Source organism: Natrix helvetica, assembly GCF_964273705.1.
Source record: "Natrix helvetica genome assembly, chromosome: 1".
Lineage (NCBI taxonomy): Eukaryota > Metazoa > Chordata > Lepidosauria > Squamata > Natricidae > Natrix > Natrix helvetica.
In genome coordinates, this window is record NC_138548.1 from 359339608 (window position 1) to 359367045 (window position 27438).

General features: G+C 47.6%; 1 protein-coding gene across 6 annotated transcripts; it reads right to left on the reverse strand.

The window, feature by feature from the left end:
- Positions 1-1778: 1778 nt before the first annotated feature.
- LOC309397593 (uncharacterized protein) lies at positions 1779-25841 on the reverse strand. Of its 6 annotated transcripts, none has more exons than XM_081963725.1 (6): positions 25691-25841; positions 19464-20549; positions 13048-13177; positions 8374-8850; positions 6510-6737; positions 1779-3881 (listed from the first exon to the last, which is right to left on the reverse strand). In XM_081963725.1, exons 2-6 carry the CDS (start codon positions 20220-20222, stop codon positions 3274-3276), a joined length of 2202 nt encoding a protein of 733 aa, XP_081819851.1. In that variant the 5' UTR covers positions 20223-20549; positions 25691-25841; the 3' UTR covers positions 1779-3273. The 6 variants fall into 6 exon arrangements, with proteins under 6 accessions (XP_081819851.1, XP_081819855.1, XP_081819850.1 ...); XM_081963729.1 differs by having other exon boundaries at positions 25681-25841; XM_081963724.1 differs by lacking the exon at positions 25691-25841 and adding an exon at positions 22776-23023.
- Between the last annotated feature and the right edge of the window lie 1597 nt (positions 25842-27438).

Below are 27438 nucleotides of genomic sequence, written 5' to 3' on the forward strand. Positions count from 1 at the left end.
CTGAAGTTGCGAAAACACCTTTGCCAAAAAAGCATCTTTCTCTTATACATTTGATGCAATTTGGGGATTCGGGTCAGAAAATGCCTCTTTCACTTTTGTTTTCCGTCTCCTTCCTCTTTGGATGCAAGAAACTTTGGGGCTTGGGCTCTAATACGGGGTTGGGAAGGTCCCATTCCCACTCAGCCACCGGGGAGTGGGGGATGCATTTTATCCTTCTTCATCGGGGGGGGGGATTGGGTGAGAGAGGGGGCAGAGACCACTTGGAGATCTAACTTCCTCAGTTGTCCAACTGTCTTGCCCTCTACTGCATTTCCCACTACTGGAATACCAATACAATACAATACAATAGTAGAGTTGGAAGGGACCTTGGAGGTCTTCTAGTCCAACCCCCTGCCTAGGCAGGAAACCCTATACCGTTTCAGACAAATAGCTATCCAACATCATCTTAAAGACTTCCAGTGTTGGGGCATTCACAACTTCTGGAGGCAACTTCTGTTCCACTGATTAATTGTTCTAACTGTCAGGAAGTTTCTCCTCAGTTCTAAGTTGCTTCTCCCCTTGATTAGTTTTCACCCATTGCTTCTTGTTCTACCCTCAGGTGCCTTGGAGAAGAGTTTGACTCCCTCTTCTTTGTGGCAACCCCTGAGATATTGGAACACTGCTATCATGTCTCCCCTGGTCCTTCTTTCCATTAAACTAGACCTACCCAATTCCTGCAACCGTTCTTCATATGTTTTAGTCTCCAGTCCCCTAATCCTCTTGGTTGCTCTTCTCTGCACTCTTTCTAGAGTCTCCACATCTTTTCTACATCGTGGTGACCAGAACTGAATGCAGTATTCCAAGTGTGGCCTTACCAAGGCCTTATAAAGTGGTATTAACACTTCATGTGATCTTGATTCTATCCCTCTGTTGATGCAGCCTAGGACTGCGTTGGCTTTCTCCCCCCTCCTTCCCCCAGGAGCACTGAGGGCCCATCCACTCCTGCCCCAGAGAAACCCCCTCCCTACCAGGTGTCGCCTTTCCCCCTTTGCTTCCAGCGATCCAGACCAGGACCCCCACCAGCAGCATCAGTGGGATTCCAGCAGAGCCCACGGATGCTGCCCCACAAGCGCCCCCAAAGAGAGAGGAGAAATACACGGATGCTCCCAGACCCAGAGGCCGCATTGATGGGTCTGGATTGGGGGGAGAGAGTATTTTCCTATAACCTCAGAATTGGGAGTACCCAAAATCAAGACAACAGTCGGTCCCCTAAAGAGAGAAGACGGCAAAGAAGAAACAGGCAGCAGAGAGAAAGCAGAGCTGCTGAACTCAATCTCTGCCTGAGTGGAATAAATGTTTTTTTCTGGTGGGAAAAGTACCCTTGCGAATCCAGAGTGGAGAAAAACCACATAAATGTTCAGGTTGTGAGAAATATTTCACCCACCCATCAGCATTTTTCAGGCACACCCAAAATCGCACAGGAAAAATCGCCTTTAGAAGTGTGCAGAGCAGGGGTGGGTTCTGGCCAGTTCATTCGTGCGCGCGATTCATTCGTGCATGTGCAGAACTCAAAAACAAGATGGCTGCGGCGACAATGGCGAGCGAGAAACCGGTTCGGGGGCGTGGCCAGCCTGGGTTGCTGCCGGTTCTGTTTTTCCGGGCTGGCATACCTGTTTCAGCCAAACCAGGACAAACCAGTAGGAAACCACCACTGGTGCAGAGTGAGAGAAACCTTTTCATTGTCAATCAAAGCTAAAAATGCATCTGAAAAGGATGCATAAGAAAAAGTAATGGTGCTTTTGATGTGTGGGAAATATTTTCCTGGACTGTCTACCTGGGTCTGGAGGTAAAAATGCCCTCCAGAAAACCTCCAGCTGCTCAGATGGCCGGACCCTCTTTCCAGGTGACAAAACACATCAGAGCTTGGAGTGTGGAAAATCCGTTGCTTGAAATGAGACAATTGTTGTCCTGCATTTGTGAGTCTTCTCAGAGGGAGCCCCTAGAAATCTTTCTAGCATAGAAAAGGTTTTATCCTGAAATCTTTTCCAAAAAAACACAAAAGCAGGTCATAAAGGTAGTTGTTCTGACCCAGCTCCCCAAACACGACAAACCCTGTGATGTGAAGTAAAGATTCCTTTATTAGGAGTGCCGTCAGACCTGGCAAAAAGTTTATCTTGCAGGCTAATAAATGCAGCCGGACGGAAGAGGAATAGTTCTCTGCCACACCTATTCATCTCCACCTCTTGACTTTTATCCACAGAGCTAGGATGGGGGCGTGGCTAGCAGCAGTGGCTCTTCCTTCCCAAGGATCGGCCCATACATTTCTACTGTTCTCCTCTCTTGATTTCCCAAATGTAGTGCTGTGAAAGGAAAGACTGGGCACAGAGTCTCTGAGATTCCCGGACAGATCTTCACACTCCTGAGACGAACTAATGAACGAACGAATGAATTGTTTCCTGCAAAAGCCCACTCCCCTTTCGCTCCTCTTTTATTTCCTATGGGAGGGGCCATTCACCTCCCACCTGTGGCTTTACTCCCAAGCTGACCCTGATTTCTGAGTTGTTCTTGTCTTCTGGCAGCTCTGCGCATGCGCACACTGAGAACAGGCTCCAGCTGTTCCTCTGCCTCACTGCTGTCTCACTCCAAAGGCAGCTGAGAACTGCCAGACGGCCTCAGCCCACTCTCTGCCTCTGACGCAGAGCCCTCGTCCGAGCCTTCCCCAGACTCCAGGACTGGCCCATGTTCCTCCCCAACCTCCTCACTCTGTCCAACTCTGCTGCCAGTTCCGCTGGCGGCTGGCAGGCCACAACATGCATGTCAAAAGAACAGCAGGGTGTATCTGTTGTATCATTTTGATATTTTTGACTCCCTCCTGACTCTCTGCTCCGAAAATAAATCTTGGGGATTCGCCCGCCCCACCCCGTATCTTAAAAACATGCCTGTGATAATAAAGTTGGCTTAGCCTTTTATTGGAACGGAGAAAGGAAACCTGCAAACGGAGGTCACTGAAGTGTTATTGTGCATAAAATAATAATAATAATATTAATAATGTAATGACGGTCAAAGATAAGAAAGAGTCTTTTACGTACATATATACACAGAACCAGGCGGTGGGCGGGGGTGCATGTATACCCACCCACCCACCTGTGGAGGGGGGATTCGGCTGGTTGGTTTGAACGGAATCGCTTTTCTCAACTTGCCAAGCTTCTCTGTTTAAGCTAGAATTCAGGGATGTTAAAGTCCGATCTGTCCGAAACGCATCAGGTGCAGGAAAGTAAAGCCGACGGCTTTGAATTACGTCGCTGAAATGTCGAAAGCGAAGTCACTTGATTGCGTGTCGGCCTTTCCTACCGATAAGGCCTCCATGGGTGGTTTTACCTCAGTCGCCTCCAACTTCACCCCATTCCTCCACCCCTCGCCGCCCTCAAGACAGGCCAAGGGAGCCGTGCGGACGGCTGAAAAACCATTCGGATCGTAGTCCATGGACACCTCTCTGAACTGGTTCCCTTTCAGGCTGTCCGCTCTCCTGTGGATCAGCTGGTGTTTGTACAAGCTGGACGTGTAGCTGAATTTCCGTCCGCAGTCCAGGCAGGTGTAAGGTTTCTCTCCCGTGTGGATCCGGTCGTGCCTCACCAAATCTGCCTTGTCCCGAAAGCCTTTGATGCAGATAAAGCACCAGTATTTCTTCTGCCCCCGACGGCTGGTTGTTTTCCTTGCTGTTTTGCCTTCCTGGTCCGTGCCGGAAGCAACTTCGGGATACTGATTCATCGATGGCCGCTGTTCCAGGCCGCTGGCAAAGGGGCCGACTCCGTTCTCGGGGAATGTTTGGTTAGGCCAGACCCAAGAAGGGGTTGCCCCATCCCAGTGACTATTTTCCTGGTTCCCGTGCCGTTCTTGGTCCCCTGCAGTAAGAAAAGAAGTCTAAATATGCAGCCAATGAAAGAGGAGATCCTCAACCCACTTAAGCCACTCGGACCATTCAGACAAGCTCATAAAGCAGCTAAGAACTTAGGCTAAATCAGATGTATAAAACAACATCGGGAAGAAGTTTCAACAATTGCTACAATTTGAGAAGGTAATAATATGGTATATACTGTATTTTTCGGAGTATAAGATGCATATTTTGCCCCCCTAAAAGCATGGAAATGTTGGTGCATCTTATACACCGAATACAGTCATTTTTGGACTCCCAAAGTCCTGCCCCTGTGCCCCATTTTTGCAAAAAATGGGGGCATTTTTGCCTTGCCCCAGCCCTGCTGAAGGCTGCTGGGGGCTGAGGGAAGGCAAAAAACCTTGGTTTTTGCGAAAAAACCTCTGGACTCTGACAGCACAGACCATTCTGGGACTGCTCTGGAGGATGAGGAAGACTCTGGAAGGTGTTTGGAGTCAGGTGTTTGGAGTCAGAGCAGGAACTAGAGAGGCCTGTTGGCCACCAGGTGGCATCTGAGTCAGGGAGCAGTGAGAAGGAACAGAGGGAGGTTGTCCCTGATGTGCGGGTGCGTAGAGCTGAGAGGAGAAAGGAGCAGCTGTGGAGAGGGCGTCATAGAAGGAAGTAGGGACAGCTGGCTAAGGTTGTGGCCCCTTCCAAAGAGTTTATAGGTGGAGCAACGGAAGGGGAATCTTTGCAGGAAACAACAGTCCATTTTACTAGCCTTTGAGAAAGCATTCTGTAAGTTTAATCTTGGTTCTTGAATATAGCTTTCTAGGCTCCTAGCCAAGGGGTGGCTTTATCTCTGTAATTAGTCATGGCAGACAGCCAAGCCTGTGTCTGCATATTCATTGGAATCCCGGGACAGAACAGGGGGGCAGTAGGCTGGCTCTGCAAACAGCTTAGAGAGGTCCGTAAAGCACTGTGAAGCGGTATATGTCTATTGCTATTATATTTTACTATATTAGTACAGTGCTTTTGAACTGCTGGGTTGGCAGGAGCACGTGACAGGAGCTCACCCCGCTCCGCAGCAGCAATGGAACGTGAGACTGCTGATTGTCAGTCCAGCATTCTAACCTCATGAACCACCATGCTCCCAATTAGTATAGTAGTATTATATGAATATATAATTAACGTAATATATTAATGATATAATTTACAATTATTATAGCATACAGGTAGTCCTCGTCTTACAGCAGTTCCCTTAGCGACCGTTTGAAGTTACAACGGCGCTGAAAAAAGTGACTCGTGACAATTTTTCACACTTACGACAGTTGCAGCCTCCCCATGGTCACGTGACTTACATTGGGCCGCATGACAAATGACTCACGTTTACGACGGCTGTAGTGTCCCAGGGTGATGTGACCCCCCTTTCGCAACCTTCTGGTAAGCAAAATCAACGGGGGGGAAGCCAGATTCACTTAACAACCGTATTACTAACTTAACAACTGCAGTGATCCATTTAACAAACGAGGCAAGAGAAGTCGTAAGGTGGGGCAAGACTCACTTAACAAATTTCTCACTTAGCAACAGAAAGGTTGGGCTCAATTGTGTCCGTAAGATGAGGACTACCTGTAGTAGTATTGTATTAATGTATGATATAATCATATTGATTGTATTAATATTTTAATTACATGATATAGTATATAATATATATTATCCTATCCCAATGATTGCAAAACTTTTTCGCCTCGGGTGCCAAAACCGCACACACGCGCTATATCACACGCGTGCCGACACCCATGATTTAACGCCCCTCGCACTGTGCCCCCTGCGCATGTGTGTGTGACATACCCCAGCTGACCCATGCATGCGAGCACAGCAAAAATGACCTCCACCCACCACCCACCCCCAGAGGCCAGAAACAGCCTGTTTCCTGACTTCCGGTGGGCTCATTTTTCGGCCTCCCCAGACTCCCGACGCTTTCTTGGCTTGGTGGGAGTGTTGTGACTGGGTGGGTGTGGCTATGTAGTCATGTAACTAGGGGATTAAAAGACAGAAACTCACTTTAACAATGTCCTGCTGGAGCAGGGTTGGACTAGATGACCTCCAGGTCCCTTCCAGCCCTGGATTATCCTCCGAAGCTGCATCTAGTGCCAGGTTTGTACTTCTTCCTTCCTCTCCTTTTTCCCTCCCACCCTCTCCCCCTTTCTTTTTCCCTTTCTTTCTCTCTCTCTCTCTCTCTTTCTTTCTCAGCACCCACCCTCACCCCAGTTTTTGGCCTAGCAGGCTTCAGGGAAGCCTGCTGGGAGCAAAAACGGACCCCAGCCAGCCAGCCCTGCATTTCCGGAGAACCTGTAAAAAAAGCTTTAAAATAAAAAGTAAAAAGTTCCTTTTTTTAGTATTTTTGGCTACTGGTTCGGGCAAACCGGCCCGAACCGGTAGCATTTCACACCTGGCCCCATCCGCATCTATTCTCTGCCTCCCGAGTCCCAGATGATTGGGCAAGAAATGGGGATTTTACAGTATCCTTCCCCTACCACGCCCACCAAGCCACGCCCACCAAGCCATGCTACACTCACCAAGCCACGGCCACAGAATCGGTCGTAAAAAAAAATTGAATCCCACCACTGGTTCTCGTCTCTCCCGCTTTCATCCATACCTTCGTAGGTTTCACCTTTGAGATGTTTCCTCTTGTGTCGGTTGAGGGCCGGCTTTTGGGTGAAACTTTGCCCACACTCAAGGCAGCTGTAAGGCCTCTCTCCCGTATGGACCGTCTGATGCCGAAGGACCTGAGAAACGTCCCGGAAACTCTTCCCACATGCCAAGCACTCTGGACGCTTACGACTAACCATGTCCATCCTTGGGGGTTTCATACTCGGGATGAAACCTGTTTGGAGAAAACAAAAAACAAAAACAAAAAAACCCCAAACTACCATAAGCGTACAGATAGTTCTTGACTTACAACATGGGTGTCAAGCACAAGGCCCGCAGGCCGGATGTAGCCCACGATGTGGTCAGATCCGGCCATTCAGGCAGCCTGGAAAATGTTAAGGGCCGACCAGCATTGCTTCGGCCTGGTCTACCCAGTGTGAAGAGGAAACATGCCAGCAGTTTGAAGAGTGGTGTCAAGCTGGCCACGCCCACCAAGTTGGTCACACAGCCCAAAATTTATGTTGCTAAGCGAGACAGTTGTTAAGTGACTTTTGCCCCGTTTTACAACCTTTCTTGCCGCGCTTGGTAAGGGAATCACTCCAGTTGCTAAGTTAGCCCCATGGTTGTTAAGGGACTCTGGCCTCCCCAGTGGCTTTGCCTCATTTTACAACTTTTCTTGCCACATTTGTCAAGGGAATCATTGCGTCTGCTAAGTTGGTAATACGGTTGTTAAGTGAATCTGACTTTTTTTCAGTGTTGTAACTTTGAACGGTCACTAAACGAACTGTTGCAAGTCTAGGACTACCTGCAATATGGTTGTTGAGTGAATCTAGTTTTCCCATTGGCTTTGCTTGTCAGAAGCTCACTAAAGGAGGTCACATGACCCCGGAACCCTGCAACCGTCATAAATGTGAGTCAGGTGTCAAACATCCAAATGTAAATCATGTGACCGTGGGAATGCTGGTTGTAAGAGTGAAAAACCATCATGTCACTTTTTTCAGTGCCGTTGTAACTTTGAACGGTCACTAAATGAACTGCTGCAAGTCGAGGACTACCTGTACAGCATGTGAAAGAAACTCAAGATTGCTCCATCTTGATTCTCTTTGGTGCAGGAGGAAGAAATGGTGGAAAACACTGTTGAGGCTTTTGATATTCTGTTCGTGTAACTTAAATCAAGGTTTCTCAACCTTAGCAACTCACTTCACTACCGTCTTGCTTAGTGACAGAAATTTCAGGCTCAATTGTGGTCTTAAGTCGAGGACTCTCTGGAGTCAATTCAGCCGCCCTCTGTATATTCCCTATTCAGGGGTGTCAAACTCAATTTAATTGAGGGCCGCATCAGGATTGTGTTTGACCTTGGGGGGGGAGGCGACGGGGTGTGTGGTCAGGATAGGCGTGGCCAACTCGACATCACTCGTTTCAGGGGCATCTATGGTAGCCCGAGCGCCCTGCCAGCGAAAATGGGCTCCCAAGCTCTGTTTTCAGCTGCAACAGCCACGGAAGCTCGGGAAAGGCCGCGTGTCCTCCCGAGCGTCATTTTTGCAAGCAGAGGCACCCCGGGCCACTCCTTCATTGTTTCCACAGCGGCAAGATCTGAGTTTGACACAGTGGTTTTGTGGGTGTGGCTTGGTGGCCGTGGTAGGGGAAGGATACTGCAAAATCCCCATTCCCTCCCGATCAGCTGTGACTTGGGAGGCAAAGAATAGATGGGGCGGGGCCAGCCAGAGGTGGCATTTGCCAGTTCTCCGAACTACTCAAAGTTTCCGCTACCGGTTCTCCAGAACCTGTCAGAACCTGCTGGATCTCACCCCTGGTTTGACACCCCTGCTATACACCCTTTGAGATTAACGGCAGGGGAGCCTTCCTCGTACCTGAGTCACTCTGGCTTTCCAAATGTTTTCTCAGATGCCGGTTAAGTGCTGGTTTCTGGGTGAAACTCTGTCCACATTTGAAGCAGGCGTAGGGTTTCTCTCCCGTGTGGACGGTTTGATGCCGGAGAACGTGCGAAAGGTCCCGGAAGCTTTTCCCGCATTCTGGACACTCCGGACGCTTCCGACCCGAATGGGAATTCTGGTGATTCTGAAGCTGCAAGGCGTCTTGAAAGCTTTCGCCGCATTCGAGGCACCAGTGTCCGTGTTCCTCCAGACGGACCACCGTCTCGTACACCCCTTCGCTGCAAAGCCTTGCCCCATCCCCTTTCTGGATGGGTTCCATTGGGCTCTTCTGCACCAGACCTTCTCTGCTCTCGAGGGATCCTGGTTGCCCCATTAAGGATCCAAACAACACGGGAAACTCGGGATCCCTTGGCTGAGAAACTCCCAGGGGATTCCTGCTCATGGCGGGGCCACCTGTTGAAACAGCATAAACATCCAGATGTTGAGCTTCCTCTAGAGCAGGGGTCTCCAACTTTGGCAACTTTAAGCCTGGCGGACTTTGACTCCTACAACCTCTTCTGTAGGTGTGGCCTGCTTTGTGGGAGTGGCTTGCCGGCCATGTGACCAGGTGGGAGTGGCTTGGCAGTCATGTGACTTGGGTGGGCATGGCCAACTTGTAAAATGTGATGAAACTCACTTAACACGCTCTTGCTAAGCAACCAAAATGTTGGCTCAGAAACTCTGGCATTTGAAGTGTGCAAGTCTTAAAGCTGTCAAGTTACAAGACCCTCGCACCCCTAACCCTGTAGAAAAAAAAACACCCAGGGGTGTTCAAACTTGGCAGCTTCAACTCCCAGAATTCCTCCTCTCGGTCTTCATCTTGATGATGTGCGGACGGGCGGGGGGAGGGAGCTGGAACCGGTTCTAAACGGCACTGTAGATTTGTGGAACCTCATCTATACAAGAGGTTAGAACTGGCAGGAACCCACCCCTGGCGTTCCAGCTTTCATGGTGGGCGGTAGGGGTTTGCTGTAACTCTGCTTTATAAATTTTATAAAGTAAAGTTACTTCCCTACTTTATAAATCACCATTACTGTGGAACCGGTGGGTAGTTAGAAAATTTTACTACTAACAGAGATACAAAAAGGGGCAGTAGGTATAAAAAGGTTGACTACCCCTGCTCTAAAAGGATGCCAATGACCAGCTGTCTGCAAGGAGTAGAAATCCTTCCATTCCCCACCATCCAGTCAGAGCTGAAGAAGCTTCTTGGATGAGAAGCGAAACGTCTTCAAAGAAAAAAAAACCAGAAAGTCCAGTTGCACCTCTGGGACTGCAGGCAAAAGGAAGGGCACAAGGGCACAAGGATAGAAGCAGCAAGCAAGGGAAGAGGAGGAGGAGGAGCAGGAGGAAGAAGAGGAGGAGGAGGAGGAGGAGGAGGAGGAGGAGGAGGAGGAGGAGGAGGAGGAGGAGGAGGAGGAGGAGGAAGAGAAGGAGGAGGAGGAGGAAGAGAAGGAGGAGGAGGAGGAGGAGGAGGAGGAGGAGGAGGAGGAGGAGGAAGAGGAGGAGGAGGAGGAGGAGGAAGAGGAGGAGGAGGAGGAGGAAGAGGAGGAGGAAGAGGAGGAGGAGGAGGAGGAGGAGGAGGAAGAGGAGGAGGAGGAGGAGGAGGAGGAGGAGGAGGAAGAGGAGGAGGAGGAGGAAGAGGAGGAGGAGGAGGAAGAGGAGGAGGAGGAGGAGGAGGAGGAGGAGGAGGAGGAGGAGGAGGAGGAAAGGTGAGGTCAGCCCAAACCAGACAAGACACACTTCCCCATTCATGTCTGGAGGTGAGGAGAGTATAATACCGCAGATTGGGCTGGTTGGGAGCTGTTCAGTCAGAGCTGAAGAAGCTTTCTGGATGAGAAGCGAAACGTTTTCAAAGGAAAAACCAGAAAGTCCATGTCTTCAAAGAAAAAACCAGAAAGTTGAAAAAAAAAGCACTTTTGGGACAACCACGATCTGGGATGACTGAGCATCTCCATTAGACAACAGCTTACTACACAGGCAAACCATTCATTTTCCTCTGTTCTCTTTGTCCTCCAGAATCTTTTAGTATCAGATCCATCTAGGACAGAGATCTGAAACCCTGGACATCCTGACTGGCTGAAGGTTTTGACTCAGCCTTCCTCAGACTATGAAAAACACCTGGAAGATTTGCTTAGGTCCTAGAAAGCGCTTGGTGCCAACATGTCACTGAAAATTAATTTCTTACATTTGCATTTAGAACAGTGTTTCTCAACCTTGGCGACTTTAAGTCCTGTGGACTTCAACTCCCAGAATCCCCCAGCCAGCTGGCTGGGGAATTCTGGGAGTGGAAGTCCACAGGACTTAAAGTCGCCAAGGTTGAGAAACACTGATTTAGACTCTTTCAAGAGCTACGGTGGCACAGTGGTTAGAGTGCAGTACTGCAGGCCACTTCTGCTGACTGCCGGCTCCTTGCAATTGGGTAGTTCAGATCTCACCAGGCTCCAGGTTGACTCGGCCTTCCATCCTTTTGAAGTGGGTAAAATGAGGACCCATATTGTTGGGGGGGAAACATGCTAACTTTGTAACCTGCTTAGAAAGGGCTATAAAGCTCTGTGGAGCGGTATATAAGTCTAAGTGCTATTGCTATTGATGTAGGGCCAGGATGGCGAACCTATGGCACGCGTGCCACAGGTGGCACGCGGAACCATTTGTCAGGGCACGCGAGGCGCTGGCCAGCTGAGTTCAGTCTTTTTTTAAAGCCATTTTTAGCCCTCCCCAGGCTGCAGAGGCTTTATAGGAGCTTGGGGAGGGCGAAAAGAGCCTCCCCCGGAGGCCCTCCGGAGGCTTCATGAGCTTCCTTGAAGCCTCTGGAGCGCAAAAAACTGGCCCTATGGGCGAATCGGAAGTTTGGGAAGGGACTTCTGGTTTGCTCGGAGGATCGTTTTAAGTGCTCCTGAGGCTTCAGGGAAGCCTCCTGAAGGTCCCTGAAGCCTCCGGAGTGCTCAAAACGACCCTCCGAGCAAACAGGAAGTCACTTCCGGTTTGCTCGTAGGGTCTTTTTTTGCCCTTTGGAGGCTTTAGGGAAGCCTCCTGAAGGTCCCTGAAGCCTCCGGGGGGGGGGGGCTTTTTTCACCCTCCCCAGGCTCCTATAAAGCCTCTGGAGCCTGGGGAGGGTGAAAAAAGGATGCAAGAAATGGGGGATCGCGCCTGTAGTGCGTGCATGCTCGTGCATTGCATTATGGGTGCGGCACGCCCGCACACGACCCCCCTGCGCTCCCCCCACTTATGGCACGCGAGCCAAAAAAGGTTCGCCATCGCTGATGTAGGGTGTCAAACATAAGGCCCGTGGAACGGATATGTCCCGTGATGTCGTTGGAGCCGGCCTGTGGGGCCGGCCTGGAAAATGTAAGGGACTGGCCTGTGTCGCTTCGGCCCGGCCTACCCATGCCAGCAGTTTGGGGAGTGGTGTCAAGATGGCCACGCCTACCCAGTTGGCCACACCCACCCAGTTGCCCCCCCCTTCAAGATCAGTCACAGCCCTGATGTGGCCCTCAATGAAACTGATTTAACACCCCGGATGTAGCCGATGATAATTAACCCATCAGCTGCTGCCCTCACAATTTCTCCACCTATCTTCTCCCTCTCCCAAGAGGTCAAAAATGTGGGTATAAGTAGTCCTCGTTTAACGACGAATCACGAAGTGATTGTCCTGGAGGACCTCTCCAGACCTACAGGGAGTCCTCATTTACAACCACAACAGAGATGGGTTCCTGCCAGTTCTAACCTCTTCTATAGAAGAGGTTCCACAAATCTACTGTGCCGTTTAGAACCGGTTCCAGCTCTCTCCCTCCCCCCGCCCGTCCGCACCACGCTTGCTCCGCCCACCGCTCACTGATTGGCTGGCTCACCAATCGCCCCACCTGCCTCTAAGAGTCCTATCTAAACCTTAAAGTCTTAAAGCTGTCAAGTTTAAACACCCCCGGGGGTTTTTTTCTAAAGGGTTAGTGGTGCAAGGGTCTTGTAACTTGACAGCTTTAAGACTTGCATGCTTCAATGCCAGAGTTCCTGAGCCAACATTTTGGTTGCTAAGCAAGAGCATTGCTAAATGAGTTTCACCACATTTTACAAGTTGGCCATGCCCACCCAGTCACGTGGCTGGCAAGCCACTCCCACTCGGTCACATGGCCAGCAAGCCACTCCCACAAAGCAGGCCACACCTACAGAAGAGATTCTAAAAAAATTTGAAACCCACCACTGAGCCACAATGTCCGTTGCTAAGCGAGACAGTTGTTAAGCGAGTTTTGCCCCATTCTTGCCGCAGATGTTAAGTGAACCACTGCAACTGAGAAGTTAGCAGCGCAGTTGTTACATGGATCTGGCTTCCCCATTGACTCTGCTGGTCAGAAAGCTGCAAAAGGGACATGGCAACCGTCATAAGTAGAAATCAGTTGCCAAGCGTCTGACTGTAGATCACGTGGCCCTGGGGATGCTGCAACGGTCGTAAGTGCGAAAAAGTCACTTTTTCCAGAGCTATTGTAACTTCGGTCACTAAGTGAACTGTTGTAAGTGGAGGACTGCCTGTATTCAATACGGATAAATGCTGACCGTACACTTCCAGCACCAATCAACATATAACGCTCTCTCCTTGCCTTTACTACAATGAGTACCTACCCACTGAGTTGGGATCCTGACCGTCTTTCAGTTCAGCTTCTCCACAAAGGAGGCTGTTAGATCCAGAGGCTGCCAGGGATCCTTCAGCCTCCGGGGAGATCATCACCACTTCTGTGCATGGTTCCAGCACCTAAAACAGAACAGAATAGAATAGCAGAGTTGGATGGGACCTTGGAGGTCGTCTAGTCCAACCCCCTGTTCAAGCAAGAAACCCTACAACCACTTCAGAAATATGGTTATCCAACATCTTCTTAAAAACTTCCAGTGTTGGAGCATTCACAACTTCTGGTGGCAAGCTGTTCCACTGATTAATTGTTCTAACTGCTAACAACTTAACAGAGTTGGAAGCAGTGGTGGGTTGCAACCCTCTGCCAGTGAAAACGGAGTTCGGGAGGGCTGCATGTAGCCCTCCCGTGCTCCATTTTCACTGGTAGAGGCACCGCGGGCCGAAATGTTATTAACGTCGGTGGGTGCTTGACCAAAGGGGAGGTGGGAGAAAACTCCTTTCAGACTTGCAAGTTTCAGTTAATATACTGTATTTTTCAGACTATAAGACACACCAAGACTTTGAAGAGGTAAATGAAAAACAAAAACGGTTTTGCCCTCCCTGGCTTCCAGGACCACTCTGCAGGCCTCACAAACCCTCTGCACATCCCATTTTTTGCACAAAAAAGGGGGGGGGCATGCAGAGGGTGTGGAAGGCACCGTGGTCCGGTCCATTGCTGTTTTCAGGGCGGCCCCACAAGCAGGGATGAAATTCAGCAGGTTCTGACAGGTTCTGGAGAATTGGTAGCAGAAATTTTGACTAGTTCGGAGAACCGGCAAATACCACCTCTGACTGGCCCCAGAGTGGGGTGGGAATGGAGATTTTGCAGTATCCTTCCCCTGGAGTGGGGAGGGAATGGGGATTTTGCAGTATCCTTCCCCTGGAGTAGAGTGGGAATGGAAATTTTGTAATATCCTTCCCCTGGAGTGGGGCAGGAATGGAGATTTTGTAGTATCCTTCCCCTGGAGTGGAGTGGGAATGGAAATTTTGTAATATCCTTCCCCTGGAGTGGGGCGGAAATGGAGATTTTGTAGTATCCTTCCCCTGGAGTGGGGCGGGAATGGAGATTTTGTAGTATCCTTCCCCTGGAGTGGAGTGGGAATGGAAATTTTGTAATATCCTTCCCCTGGAGTGGGGCGGGAATGAAGATTTTGTAGTATCCTTCCACTGGAGTGGGGCGGGAATGGAGATTTTGTAGTATCCTTCCCCTGGAGTGGGGCGGGAATGGAGATTTTGTAGTATCCTTCCCCTGGAGTGGGGCGGGAATGGAGATTTTGTAGTATCCTTCCCCTGGAGTAGAGTGGGAATGGAAATTTTGTAATATCCTTCCCCTGGAGTGGGGCAGGAATGGAGATTTTGTAGTATCCTTCCCCTGGAGTGGAGTGGGAATGGAAATTTTGTAATATCCTTCCCCTGGAGTGGGGCGGGAATGGAGATTTTGTAGTATCCTTCCCCTGGAGTGGGGCGGGAATGGAGATTTTGTAGTATCCTTCCCCTGGAGTGGGGCGGGAGATTTTGTAGTATCCTTCCCCTAGAGTGGAGTGGGAATGGAGATTTTGCAGTACCCTTCCCCTGGAGTGGAGTGGGAATGGGAATTTTGCAGTATCCTTCCCCTGGAGTGGGGCGGGAATGGAAATTTTGCAGTATCCTTCCCCTGGAGTGGGGCGGGAATGGAGATTTTGCAGTATCCTTCCCCTGGAGTGGAGTGGGAATGGAAACTTTGCAGTATCCTTCCCCTGGAGTGGAGTGGGAATGGAGATTTTGCAGTATCCTTCCCCTGGAGTGGAGTGGGAATGGAAATTTTGCAGTACCCTTCCCCTGTCACGCCCACCAAGCCACCCACACAGAAGTATTAGTAAAAAAAAATGAATTTCAGCACTGCCTGCAGGCCAGATATAAGCACCCTGTAGGCCGGACCCAGCCCACGGGCCTTGAACTTAACATCCCGGTTCTAAATGCTCGGTAGCTATATCAGACTGCTGTATTGCTGGGGTCCCCAACCCATGGATGAGCACAGGGCCACAGCATGCCAGCAACCGGGGTGCGCAAACAAGTGAATCCCCATCCATGGGATGCCGGCAGCACACGAAACCAGCCCTCTCCGGTCCACGGAAAAACCTCTCTCCACGGAACTGGTCCCTGGTGCCCAGAAGGTTGGTCACTGCTCTACTGTACTTAAAATCTATGCTACAGATGGAGAGTTGGAGGGACCTTATAGGTCATCTAGTCCAACCCCCCCCCCCCCCGCCCAAGCTGGAGATTCTACTACACCATTTCTGACAGATGACAGTCTCTTCTTGAAAGCCTCCAGTGATGAAGCTCCCACAACTTCCAAAGGCAACCTCTGTTCCATGGGTTGATTGCTCTCCCTGTCAGAAAATTCCTCCTTATTTCTAGGTTGAATCTCTCCTTGGTCAGTTTCCATCCATTATTCCTTGTCTGGCCTTTGGGTGCTTTGGAAAATTAGGTTGATCTCGCTCCTCTCTGTGGCAGCCCCTTCAATATTGGAACACTGCTATCATGTCTCCTGTGGTCCTTCTCTTCACTAGACTAGCCATGCCCAGTTCCTGCAACCGTTCTTTATATGCTTTAGAACAGGGGTGTCCAAACTTGGGAACTTTAAGACTTGTGGACTTCAACTCCCAGAATTCCCCAGCCAGCCATGCTGGCTGGGGAATTCTGGGAGTTGAAGTCCACAAGTCTTAAAGTTCCCAAGTTTGGACACCCCTGCTTTAGAAGTTTTATAGAAATTCACATTGTTTTAATTCTTCCAGAGAGGCCCTTCCCTGAAATAAATATTTTTTTTCGGTGTCTCCCCCTCCTCCCCGCTTCCCCAAAAAACCCCACAACTTGTTCTAGGAACTGCAGGCAGCGTCAGATGTCTCTGCTGACTTACGGAAGTCACGACCGTTTTCTGATGGCTGTCATTAAGTGAATCCCATAGGGTGGTCAGGTGCAATGTCTCACATGCTTGGTTTTGACTCTAGAAAATCCAGCCTGAGCCCCCCCCAGCATTTCCTCCCAAAAGAGAAATATTGCATCACAATCACGATAGGAGTGAAACTCTCAGATTTTGGTCCCCTTCAATCATCGAAACTCCCCGAGGGAATCTTGAACCAGTTTCTCTGATCTAGTCCAACCTGTTGTGGGAAGTGATTGTGGGGAACACACCTAGTCAATAAATCACTTTCTGAAAAACTTTCCAGTTGATGCTAATTCTAGACTGCAAACCAGAGGTTGAAATGCTACCGTTCGCCCGAGCTGGTAGTAAAAAAAGGCTTAACAAAGTAAAAAAAAAGTTTCGACAATCAGCTGTTCTGCGCGATGGTAGGAACTTTTTAAAAAACTTTTTTTCTTTTAGCATGTGGGGTCCGTTTTTGCTCCTAGGAGGCTTCTCTGAGACCTGCTGGGCCAAAAACGGGAGGTGGGGGGATGCTGCGAAAGAAAGAAAGGAAGAAACAAAGAGAGGGGGGGGGGAAGAGGGATGGAAGGAAAAAGGAGAGTAAGGAAGGCACCAGATGCAGTTTCAGAGGATACCTTGAAGGAGCACAGCAATCCAGGGCTAGAAGGGACCTGGAGGTCATCTAGTCCAACCCTGCTCCAGCAGGACACTGTTAAAGTGAGTTTCTGTCTTTTGAAACCCTCCCGGTCACATGACTACATATCCACGCCCACCCAGTCACATGACACACACCCTCAAGCCACACCCACAGAACCGGTAGGAAAAAAATTTAGATTTCACCACTGCTGCCAACTTTCCCCCTGTTACCCTGGTCCACAAGGAGAAAGCCTCGGAAACGAAAGCAGCTTAATTTTACATGAATTAGGTCACTAATAAAGGAAAATTAAGTCCTGAGTATTAATTGGCTCCAGTTTCCAAAATACAGCTTCGGGTGAAAATGGCATCAAAATAATTCAAAATTATGAGGGGGAGGGGGGTGTACATTTATGCTCCATAACTTTTCTGCAAAACGCAATGTAGCTATGAGAATGGTGCCACGCCAATCATTATAAATTTATCTTTTTATTGATACCCAGAGCATAACTTTTCATTCGTTTATTGCTGTTTCGGGTAACATTTTCGTGCTTCTGGCATGAAAAACTGACAAGCTCTAACATCAGATTAAACGACAAGGTTCCATCTTTATTAGTTATCTAAACTGGGCTTTTTCTGCTTTTCTCTTGTGAACTGGTGTAGGATCCTCCCTGGGGAGATTCCGGCAAGCATGGACCGTTTCCCTCGGTATCTTTTCTCCATGCCTGCGATATCCTGATGGAATCTCTCCCCATCACTCGCTGCCCCACAGTTCAAAGGGAAATAGAAATAGCAATTAGACTTATATACTGCTTTACAGTGCTTTACAGCCCTCTCTAAGCGGTTTACAGAGTCAGCCTATGACCCCCAACAATCTGGGTCCTCATTTTACCAACCTCGGAAGGATGGAAGGCTGAGTCAACCTTGAGGCTGGGGAGGATCAAACTGCCCAATTGCAGGCAGCAGAAGTAGCCGGCAATACTGCACATTGTAAGCACTGTGCCATTGTGGCTCTTGAAATAGTCTAAAGCAGGCATGTCCAAAGTGCGGCCCGGGGGCCAAATGTGGCCCTTTTTCAAATTTCAAGCGGCCCGCAGCCTCTTCTACCCACTGGAGTTATTTGTTTAGTCTTTCATAAAATACCGTATTTTTCGAAGTATAAAGATGCATCTTTTTCCCCTCAAAAAAGAGGCTAAAAATCTGGGTGCATCTTATACACTGAATACAGCATTTTTTGCCACCCAAAACTCTGCCCCCTTCACCAAAATGGCTGTGCATAGCCTTTAGGAGGTTTTCAGAATGCTCCTGGGGGCTGTGGAGGGCATAAATGAGCAAAAAACGGGCCATTTTTTGCTCAACTTCCCCCCCCCCCAGCCCCCAGGGGCACTCTAGAAACCTCTTAAAGGCTATTCACGCCCTTTTAAAAAAAGGCCCATTTTTGTGGGAGAGTGCAAAAACTTTTTTTTTAATTTGCCTCTTCAAAATCTTGGTGTGGCTTATACTCCGAAAAATACGGTAGTTAATTCGCATTTAATGTTAAGGGTTCAAAGAATGTCAGGCTGAATGATCGGCCCCACACATTTTCACCTCACCAAATCTGGCCCTCCTCGCAAAAAGTTTGGACACCCCTGGTCTAAAGTGTAAGAAATTAATTTTCAGTGACATGCTGGCACCAAGTGCTTTCTAGGACCTAAGCAAATCTTCCACGTGTTTTTTCATAGTTATCTGCCTTGCTGTTCTCAAAGGGAAGATAAATGTAGACACTTCCACGTGGTACCATTTTCATCGTTCTAGCGTACTTTGCCGAGAAGTTATGAGGCATCATGATCAGAGGTTTTATTCAGCCGGTTCGGACCGGTTTGCCCGAACTGGTAGCGGAAATCCGGTAGCGGAAATCGCAGGTGGGCCCTGCCCACTCGCCCCACACTCTATGCAATCCTATTTAGGCATGTTTTGTAGGCTGGGAACATGCGTGGAAGGCACACATGCAAGCAAGGTGCATGCGTGGAAGGCTGGGTGTATGGGAAGCGGGCGCGGGCAGATGGGGCAAACCAGTGTTAACAAAATGTGAAACCTACCGCTGATCATGATCATTAGACACCTCCCTCCTTTCAGGCAAATAGCCTCGCCTGTGTATACATCTTTATTGGGAAATATCTTGAAAACTTTAGCCAACCAGCACCTTGATCACCTGTTTTCTAATTCATCTAATCAAAATATGTCATGCAGGCACACCCACCGCCTGCGACGCTCCAGCTGCTCGGCGGAGCATCGCGCAGGTGCCGTATACTGCATGCGCAAATGGCCCGGTTGTGTCAAATACAGGTAAGGAACGCAGGTGGGCCCTCCGAAGAACCTGTCACTGCGTTAAAATTGTTTGCTAGCCTGAACTGACTGAATTGACACTAAATAGTTAAACTGGAAGAGTTATTGCGCAGGTCATAAAAGTCTTATCTGACAGTGATGTACTGCGCATGCTTCACACATTCCTGAGCTACTTCTGATCTTTGTCCGGCTGCCAGGAAAACTGGGAGACGGAACTCTTTTATCAAAATGTAACAATTAGTTAGTATTTGTTTTATTTCCATTTATTATTTTCGTATTAAAGTTTGTTTATTAATTAGAATATGTTTCCCCAGAGTGTTTATTTTTTTCTTCGCACCTTAAAGAATATGCCTGTTGGAAACAGCCGCGGTCTAAGCCTCGTTTTTAGTTCAGGGTGATATAATTCTTCCCCTGACAGAACCGTACGGGAACAGTGCCTGCTGCTCCCAGCAGGCAACGGTAAACCCGTATACCGGCTGGAAAACTACCACTGGTGTAGGCCAGTGTTACCTTAATCTCTTGCTTCTGACTCCTGAGGAACTCTTCTGCGAGGCCCACGGCCTGGGAGCAAGCCTGAGGACAACGGACCCTGACCCAGCCCTGCATCTCTGGAGGGAGGATGGCCAGGAACTGCTCCAGGATCACCAGTTCCAGGATCTGCTCTTTGGAGTGCTTCTCTGGTATCAGCCATTGACAGCAAAATTCCCGGAGTCTCTTGCAAACCTCTTGAGGCTCTTCAGCTTCTTGGTAACTGTATTGCCTAAAACGTTGGCGCTGAGCCTCGGTCAAGAGAGCCTCTTGGTCCACAAGTAAGTCCTTCATTGGCCTGTTTTCTTCCACCCCTGGACCATAAAGGATCCGAGGAGGTAACTCCCCGTTGTTGACCACCAAGAACTGAGGAACACTTTCTCCATTCGACCACTGGCTGATGTTGGGGACGGACTCGCAGGAGTCCCAGGGAAAAGGTTTCGTCTGGTGTGGAGTCGCCAACCCAGGAGGAAGAAGCTGGACCGCCTTCAAGACTTCCTGCCACTGGGTCTCCCAGCGTTGAGCCAAACCTTCTTCTGATCCTTGGATCATCTCTTGGGGAGTCATCCAGCCTAGAAATTCTCCTATGGTGCCAACCTGAATGACCCGAGGGACCGTCCGTTCCCCATCAGCGTCCAGAACCCGCACTTGGGCTTCCTCCTCAGGCTTTCTTGGGGGGTGTCCCAGAACATTCTGCAAGGAGAGAAAGGCGGCTCCTCCAGCCCTCAGTTCAGTAGTCATTTTGGCGGTTAATGCTTCACAGAAGGCAACGTCACCATATAATGGAGGAAAGGTCCCCGTTGAGGCTGACAGGAGCTTTTCAAAGCCGCATGGCGAAGGTTTCCAAGCCAAATAAGCTCATGAACAATTGTTGCCTCTACTTTGAAAGATAGCTTTCAAAAATAAAGATAAATGATTACAAAGGAGGAACCAGGCGGATCTTCTGGTGAGGCCCACAAACTTTGGAAGATTTCAGTAAAAAAAAAAAGAAGTCACTCAAGGAAGGGACCAGCAGCATTTCTGATCAGCAGAGATAATTTTCTTCCTTGAAGAGACGCCCAGCTGATTCTGAAAGAGAGAAACGTACTTTAAAATGTTGGAATAAAAAACTCTTGATTATCCCCAGATATTTTAAGTACTTATTAATCAAGTTTATCTAGCCGCCCATCTCACATGAGATGAGTGAACTGTGGCACTATTTTTTTCTGAGTTCAGGAAAATTCAACAGGATGCACACTTTTTTAGATAATTTCACCAGCTTCTAATCAACATAGTATTCTACAACATAGTATTCTACAACAAGGAGAGAAGCCACTTAAAACAGAGGAGAAATTTCCTGACAGTGAGAACAATTAATCAGTGGAACAGCTTGCCTCCAGAAGTTGTGAATGCCCCAACACTGGAAGTCTTTAAGAAGATGTTGGATAGCCATCTGTCTGAGACGGTATAGGGTTTCCTGCCTAAGCAGGGGGTTGGACTAGAAGACCTCCAAGGTCCCTTCCAATTCTACTATTGTATTGTATTGTAACATTGTTAAATTTGTTTTGTTTTCAACCAGCAGAATAATCATTGTCTGTTTATTTATTTTTTAAAAAAATGGTGTGGCTGCCTGGCTTGAAATGGCATTATGCTTTAAGGGTAGTCCTCAACTTACGACCGCAATTGCACACAACATTTATGTTGTTAAACAAGACCGTTGCCGAGTGAGTTTTGCCCCATTTTATGACCTTTCTTGCCACAGTTGTTAATATGGTTGTTAAGGGAATCTGGCTTCCCAATGGAAGGTCGCAAAAGGAGATAATGTGATCCTGGGACGCTGTAACCGTCGTAAATGTGAGTCAGTTGCCAAGCATCTGAATTTTGATCACGTGGCCATGGGATGCTGCAACAGTCCTAAGAGTGAAAAAATGGCCATAAGTCAGTTTTTCCAGTACTGTTTGTAATTTCTAACCATCACTAAACAAATGATTGTAAGTTGAGGACTATCTTCCTTTTTTCTTTCTCTTTTTGTCTTGTTTATTCGACTGCAAAATCTTATGGAAAGGATTATCCTTCTGATGTAATCTATGCATCTACAATCCTAACAATGAATTAAATGGGATTTGCTCCCAAGTAAATGAACCAAGGAATGTAAAATGTTAACCTGAAATACTGTATTTGAAAGTTACCTTTTTATCCTCTAGAATTTAAAGATAACCAGTAATGTGTCCCTTCTCAGCTGCTTTTCCCCAAAACAACCCTGCAGAGTAGATTAGATCCAAAAGGTACAACTGTTTAAAATCGGAGTCTCGCCTATTTTGAGTCTAACAATTTGAACATCCTGAGAAACAGATATAATCCTCCCTGTTTAGACTCTTCGATTTAAATGTATACCAGGTTTTTGGTCCTTTTAAAGTTTTTTTTAAAACTACTAAAGATTTTAAAGATATTTTTAGAGGTAAACCATTAACATTTTCAAAAAATCAATTTTACTTCATATTGGGATTGTTTCTAATAAAAAGGAGAAAAAATGGATTGCAACATTTTTAAAATAAATAAATCAGGGCCTAGAAGGCATCCTTAAAACGTAGTATTTGTAGGTACCTCAATTCCAACACACCTGGGCAGACTTAATAACAGACTCAGACTAACTTCATTGTCACTTTAAATGAACATTAATCGCCCTACATTAAAAATGAAATTTCATTGCATACAGCTCTCTCCAAGGGTCACCGCCTCCAATATACACTACACAAACTTGACAAAAATAAATCAATGAATACAACATTATGCATATACTGCAAATTCTTTTCTTTGTGGAGTTATTTGGGTGTAACTTTACAAACCTCTGCTTCTTCGATGGGAGAAACAAATTCTGAAGCGTTCTTAGCTTACACCACTGCAACTCAGATGTCGAGTAAGGAGGGGAAGTTATAAAAAGTGTTTCAAGTTCTTTTTGCTGGGGTTTTCACATCTGTCTGGCTGCCCTGGCCTTACCTTCTGAGAGCACCCGCCATCCAAATTCATCGCGGTAAAGAGAGATAATGCTAAAGCTTTTTAAAAGGGCAGGCATCTCAAGCTTATTGCAGCAGGAAGAAATAAAATTCTAGTGCTTTTTTTTAAAGTGGAAACCAAGGAGAAAATGGAAAATAAAATATTCCCCGGGAGGGAAACTTCAGATTGCAAAAATGAAAATGAATCTAAGCAACACACAAAGGAGAAAAGAGTGCAAGAGAGTGCGGGGACCACAAGTGAGCGAGATTGGACTATCCAAAAACCTTGACATCCCAAATTTGCACACAGCTTGATTCTCACCTCCGCATTAATGCTTTGTCCCCACAATCTAAGGAGTTCCCCTGGCGTAGATGGGAATTGGGGGGAGGGGGGTGTTGGCTGTTGGCCTCTTGTTGTTCTCTGGGTAGTTTCCTACAAGGCAGGAAGAGGCCTTGCCGAATATTATGCCCACCCATCCTCCAGCCCCAAGGTTACTCCAGCCTCTCTAGGAAGTAGGAGTGGCTGTGGTGTAACCCTTTCGTGGGCTTTCGGAGGAGCGTGGAGGGAGCAACCGGTGTGTGAGAGCAGGACGGCCCCCGTGGCCTCCTGTTGAGATGCACAGGGAGAACATTTTGATTGGGGTTCTTTTCTTTTAAAAGAAGAGGGGGGCGACGGCCAGGGTGACAATTCCACACATTGCCTGGGGACAATAGAGACCTGCAATTAGGCTCCTGGGATTTCTAGCGCAGCTGGAGAAGAGGATCCCCTGGCCTGGACAATCAGAAGGGAAGAGCTTATAATATCCCAAGCATCCTGCATTCAGTTCTGGTCACCACGATGTAGAAAAGATGTGGAGACTCTGGAGAGAGTGCAGAGAAGAGCAACAAAGAGGATTAGGGGACTGGAGACTAAAACATATGAAGGACGGTTGCAGGAATTGGATATGTCTAGCTTAAGAGAAAGAAGGACTAGGGGAGACATGATAGCATTGTTCCAATATCTCAGGGGTTGCCACAAAGAAGAGTTTCAAGTTTCAAGTTTATTTGATTTATAGACCGCCCCCTCTCCCCGAAGGGACGGAGGGAGTCAAACTATTCTCCAAGGCACCTGAGGGTAGAACAAGAAGCAATGGGTGGAAACTAATCAAGGAGAGAAGCAACTTGGAACTGAGGAGAAATTTCCTGACAGTTAGAACAATTGATCAGTGGAACAGAAATTGCCTCCAGAAGTTGTGAATGCCCCAACACTGGAAGTCTTTAAGAAGATGTTGGATAGCCATCTGTCTGAAATGGTATAGGGTTTCCTGCCTAGGCAGGGGGTTGGACTAGAAGACCTCCAAGGTCCCTTCCAACTCTAGTATTGTATTGTATTGTATTATCTCTCAGCGGGATCAGCATCAGTACGCATCACAACATCTTCTAATTTCAGGGTTTACTCCAATCTTGGCAACTTTAAAGACAGGTGGACTTCAACTTCCAGAATTCTTCGGTCAGCCCTGCTCTAAAAAAGTTGGCTTCTCTCTCTCGGGGTGTTCACTCTTTCAATTGATAGCAGTGTCGCTATATCTCAGGGGTTGCCACAAAGAAGAGGGAGTCAAGCCATTCTCCAAAGCACCTGAGGGCAGGACAAGAAGCAATGGGTGGAAACTAATCAAGGAGAGAAGCAACTTAGAACTAAGTAATTTCCTGGCAGAACAATTAATCAGTGGAACAGCTTGCCTCCAGAAGTTGTGAATGCCCCAACACTGGAAGTTTTTAAGAAGATGTTGGATAGCCATTTGTCTGAAGCGGTGTAGGGTTTCCTGCCTAAGCAGGGGGTTGGATTAGAAGACCTCCAAGGTCCCTCCCAGCTCTGTTTAATTCTATTGTATATTCCATAGATATTTTCACATCTATTCTTCTGCAAATTGAACCCTTTGAATTAACACTCTCCAGAGAACAACTGTTTAGTTTAGTTTAAAATAGAGTTGAAAGATAAGAGAAAAAGAAGACACAGAATATTTTCAAGCTTGGGACTTGTTTTATCAATGGCTGGATAAAAGAGATAGAAATTAGGAGCACAATAAGTACCGGTATTACTATGTAAATGAATTGACTCAGACAGTGTGCTGTTCATTAAGCACATATTGAAGTGGCTACACCACTTCAGACAAATGGTTATCCAACATCTTAAAAATTTCCAATGTTGGAGCATTCACAACTTCTGGAGGCCAGTTATTCCACTAATTGTTCTCACTGTCAGCAAATTTCTCCTCAGTTCTAAGTTGCTTCTCTCCTTGATTAGTTTTCATCGGTTGCTTCTTGTCCTGCCCTCGGGTGCTTTGGAGAATAGCTTGACTCCCTCTTCTTTGTGGCAGCCCCTGAGATATTGGAACACTGCTGTCATGTCTCCCCTAGTCCTTCTTTCTCTTAAGCTAGACATACCCAGTTCCTGCAACCGTCCTTCATATGTTTTAGTCTCCAGTCCCCTAATCATCTTTGTTGCTCTTCTCTGCACTCTTTCTAGAGTCTCCACATCTTTTCTACATCATGGCGACCAGAACTGAATGCAGTATTCCAAGTGTGGCCTCACCAAGGCATTATAAAGTGGTATTAACACTTCACGTGATCTTGATTCTATCCCTCTGTTGATGCAGCCTAGAACTGTGTTGGCTTTTTTGGCAGCTGCTGCACACTGCTGGCTCATATTTAAATGGTGGTCCACTAGGACTCCAAGATCCCTCTCACAGTTACTACTATTGAGTGAGATACCACATATACTATACCTGTGCATTTTGTCTTTCTTGCTTAAATGTAGAACTAAATGTAGAATTGCTAACTGTTGAATGGTTTTCCCTGACACTTCATAGTATTTTTGATTGCATTAGATGTTTATTGAGATTTAAATACCAGAGTTGGAAGGGACCTTGGAGACTGGTGTACGATTTCACCCCTCAACCCATTCTTTTTTTTTAATTGTGTATGATTTCACAATTGTTATTATACTCATTCATTTTTAATTCTGTTCTTCCCCCTCCGGGTGAGATGAGTAGCTACGGTATATATAAATTTATTAAATACATCAATAAACACATTGACCCAGCCTAGAATTGCTTCTACCTCCTCCAAAATATTGGGGCCAGGGATACAGATTTGCAATCCAAGATTGCACGCCTAACATTAAGCAAGATTGCAACTCCCAACTCCACACTCCTAAGTAACGATCCGTTCTGCGGGAAAGGAATTACATTTTCTCACCCCGAATCCATCGGGGCTTTCTAGTTTCAGCAGCAGGGAAGGATCTTTGAACATGTGCAGAGTATTTCCTTGACACGGCTGAAGCGCAGCTCAACCGCTCTGCTGCTTCTTAGGAGGGCTCCCGTCTCCTGCTCATTCAAAACCCCTGAGGTTTCTCCAGAGAAAGAACTCTGCACATGCTCAGAGTCACAGATGAGAAAGGGACGCGAGCGCTTGCGCTTAAAGCAGGGGTGTCCAAACTTGGAAACTTTTAAAACTTGTTGACTTCAACTCCCAGAATTCCCAAGCCAGCCATACTTTCCCATGCTGGCTGTGGAATTCTGGGAGTTGAAGTCCACAAGTCTTTAAAGTCCCCAAGTTTGGATACCCCTGCCTTAAGCGCATGCTCGCGAGCCGAAGACACTTACAGTCCGCAGCGGGGCTCCAAGGGTTAAACCAACCGCACCGCGATGCCTAGAGAGGCCCGGAACTATAAGGCACATGGTGGAAGGCAAAGAGTGAGGCATCTTCCGGTCCGCCTCCTTTTGATTTGTGACGTTGGTGATTCCAGGGTGGTTTTTTTTTAACTATTTCATTTACAGGTTGTATTGTCATTAAAGCCTTAAAGCTACAACAAGAATTCAGGCAACCCTAGCCAAAGTCTGAACAGCATGGATTTTAATATGCGACCCCAAGGCTCTCATCAGAGGCAATCTTAAGCCCAGAAAAGCTGATCAGCAACACGAATTAATTTCTCAACCTCCGTCATTAAACGGAGGATTTGGGTTCTCATTGGTACTTATGCAGAGCGATCCTTCAGTAACTTCTGTGTCCTTGCTTCGGCGATACGTCCAGTCACTGGCTGTAGAAAACTGAACCAGAGAGACTTGATATCCCTGGTGCATAGGATGCTCAGGAAGAAGAGGAGATGAGTGAAGAAGAGATGAGAAGGAGGGAGGGAGGAGAAAAGAACAAGGAAGGAGAGGAGGAGGGGAGGAGAGAGAAGGAAGGAGGGAGGAGGCGGAGAAAGGAAGAGAAGGAGGAAGAGGAGTGGAGGAAAGAAGAGATGAGAAGAGAAGGAGGGAGGGAGGAGAGATAAGGGAAGAAAAGATGAGAAGGAGGAAGGGATAAGAACGAGGGAAAGGAGGGAAGAGGGGAGGAGCGAAGGAGAGAGGGAAGAGGAGATGAGAAGGAGAGAGGAAGAGAAGATGGGAAGGAGGCAGGAAGAGGAGGGGAGGAAAGAAGAGATGAAAAGGGAAGGAGGAAGAGGGAGGAGAAAAGAATAGAAAGAATAGAAAGGGAGGGGAAGGAAGAGGAAGAGAGGAGGGAGGGGGAAGACAAAAGAGGAGGGAGGAAATGGGGAAGTGAGGAGAGAAGAGAAGGAGGGAAGGAGAGAGATGAGAAGAGAAGGGAGGAGAGAAGAGGAGGAAGGAAAAGATGAGAAAAAAGGAGGGAGTGAAGGAAAGGAAGGAAGGAATTTTGATACCCCCAGCCAGATTACCACAAGTAATGGGGAAGCTGGCAGAAGTCAGAAGTTGCTCCAACTCTCACTGGTTTTTTCCTGTCTTTGGTTATTCTGTTTCTCTATTTAGATCTTTGAAATGACGTCTCCCCCCCCCCCCTCCTCCCAGGAGCCAAGTTGTCTAGTCGAACATACATAAATGTTAAAACCTTGGACAGAAACGACCATTTTATTACTCTTTATTTGCAAAGCATCTTCCCATTACAATAAAAGATGATTACCATACAATCCTTTTAAAGCTGCCCAT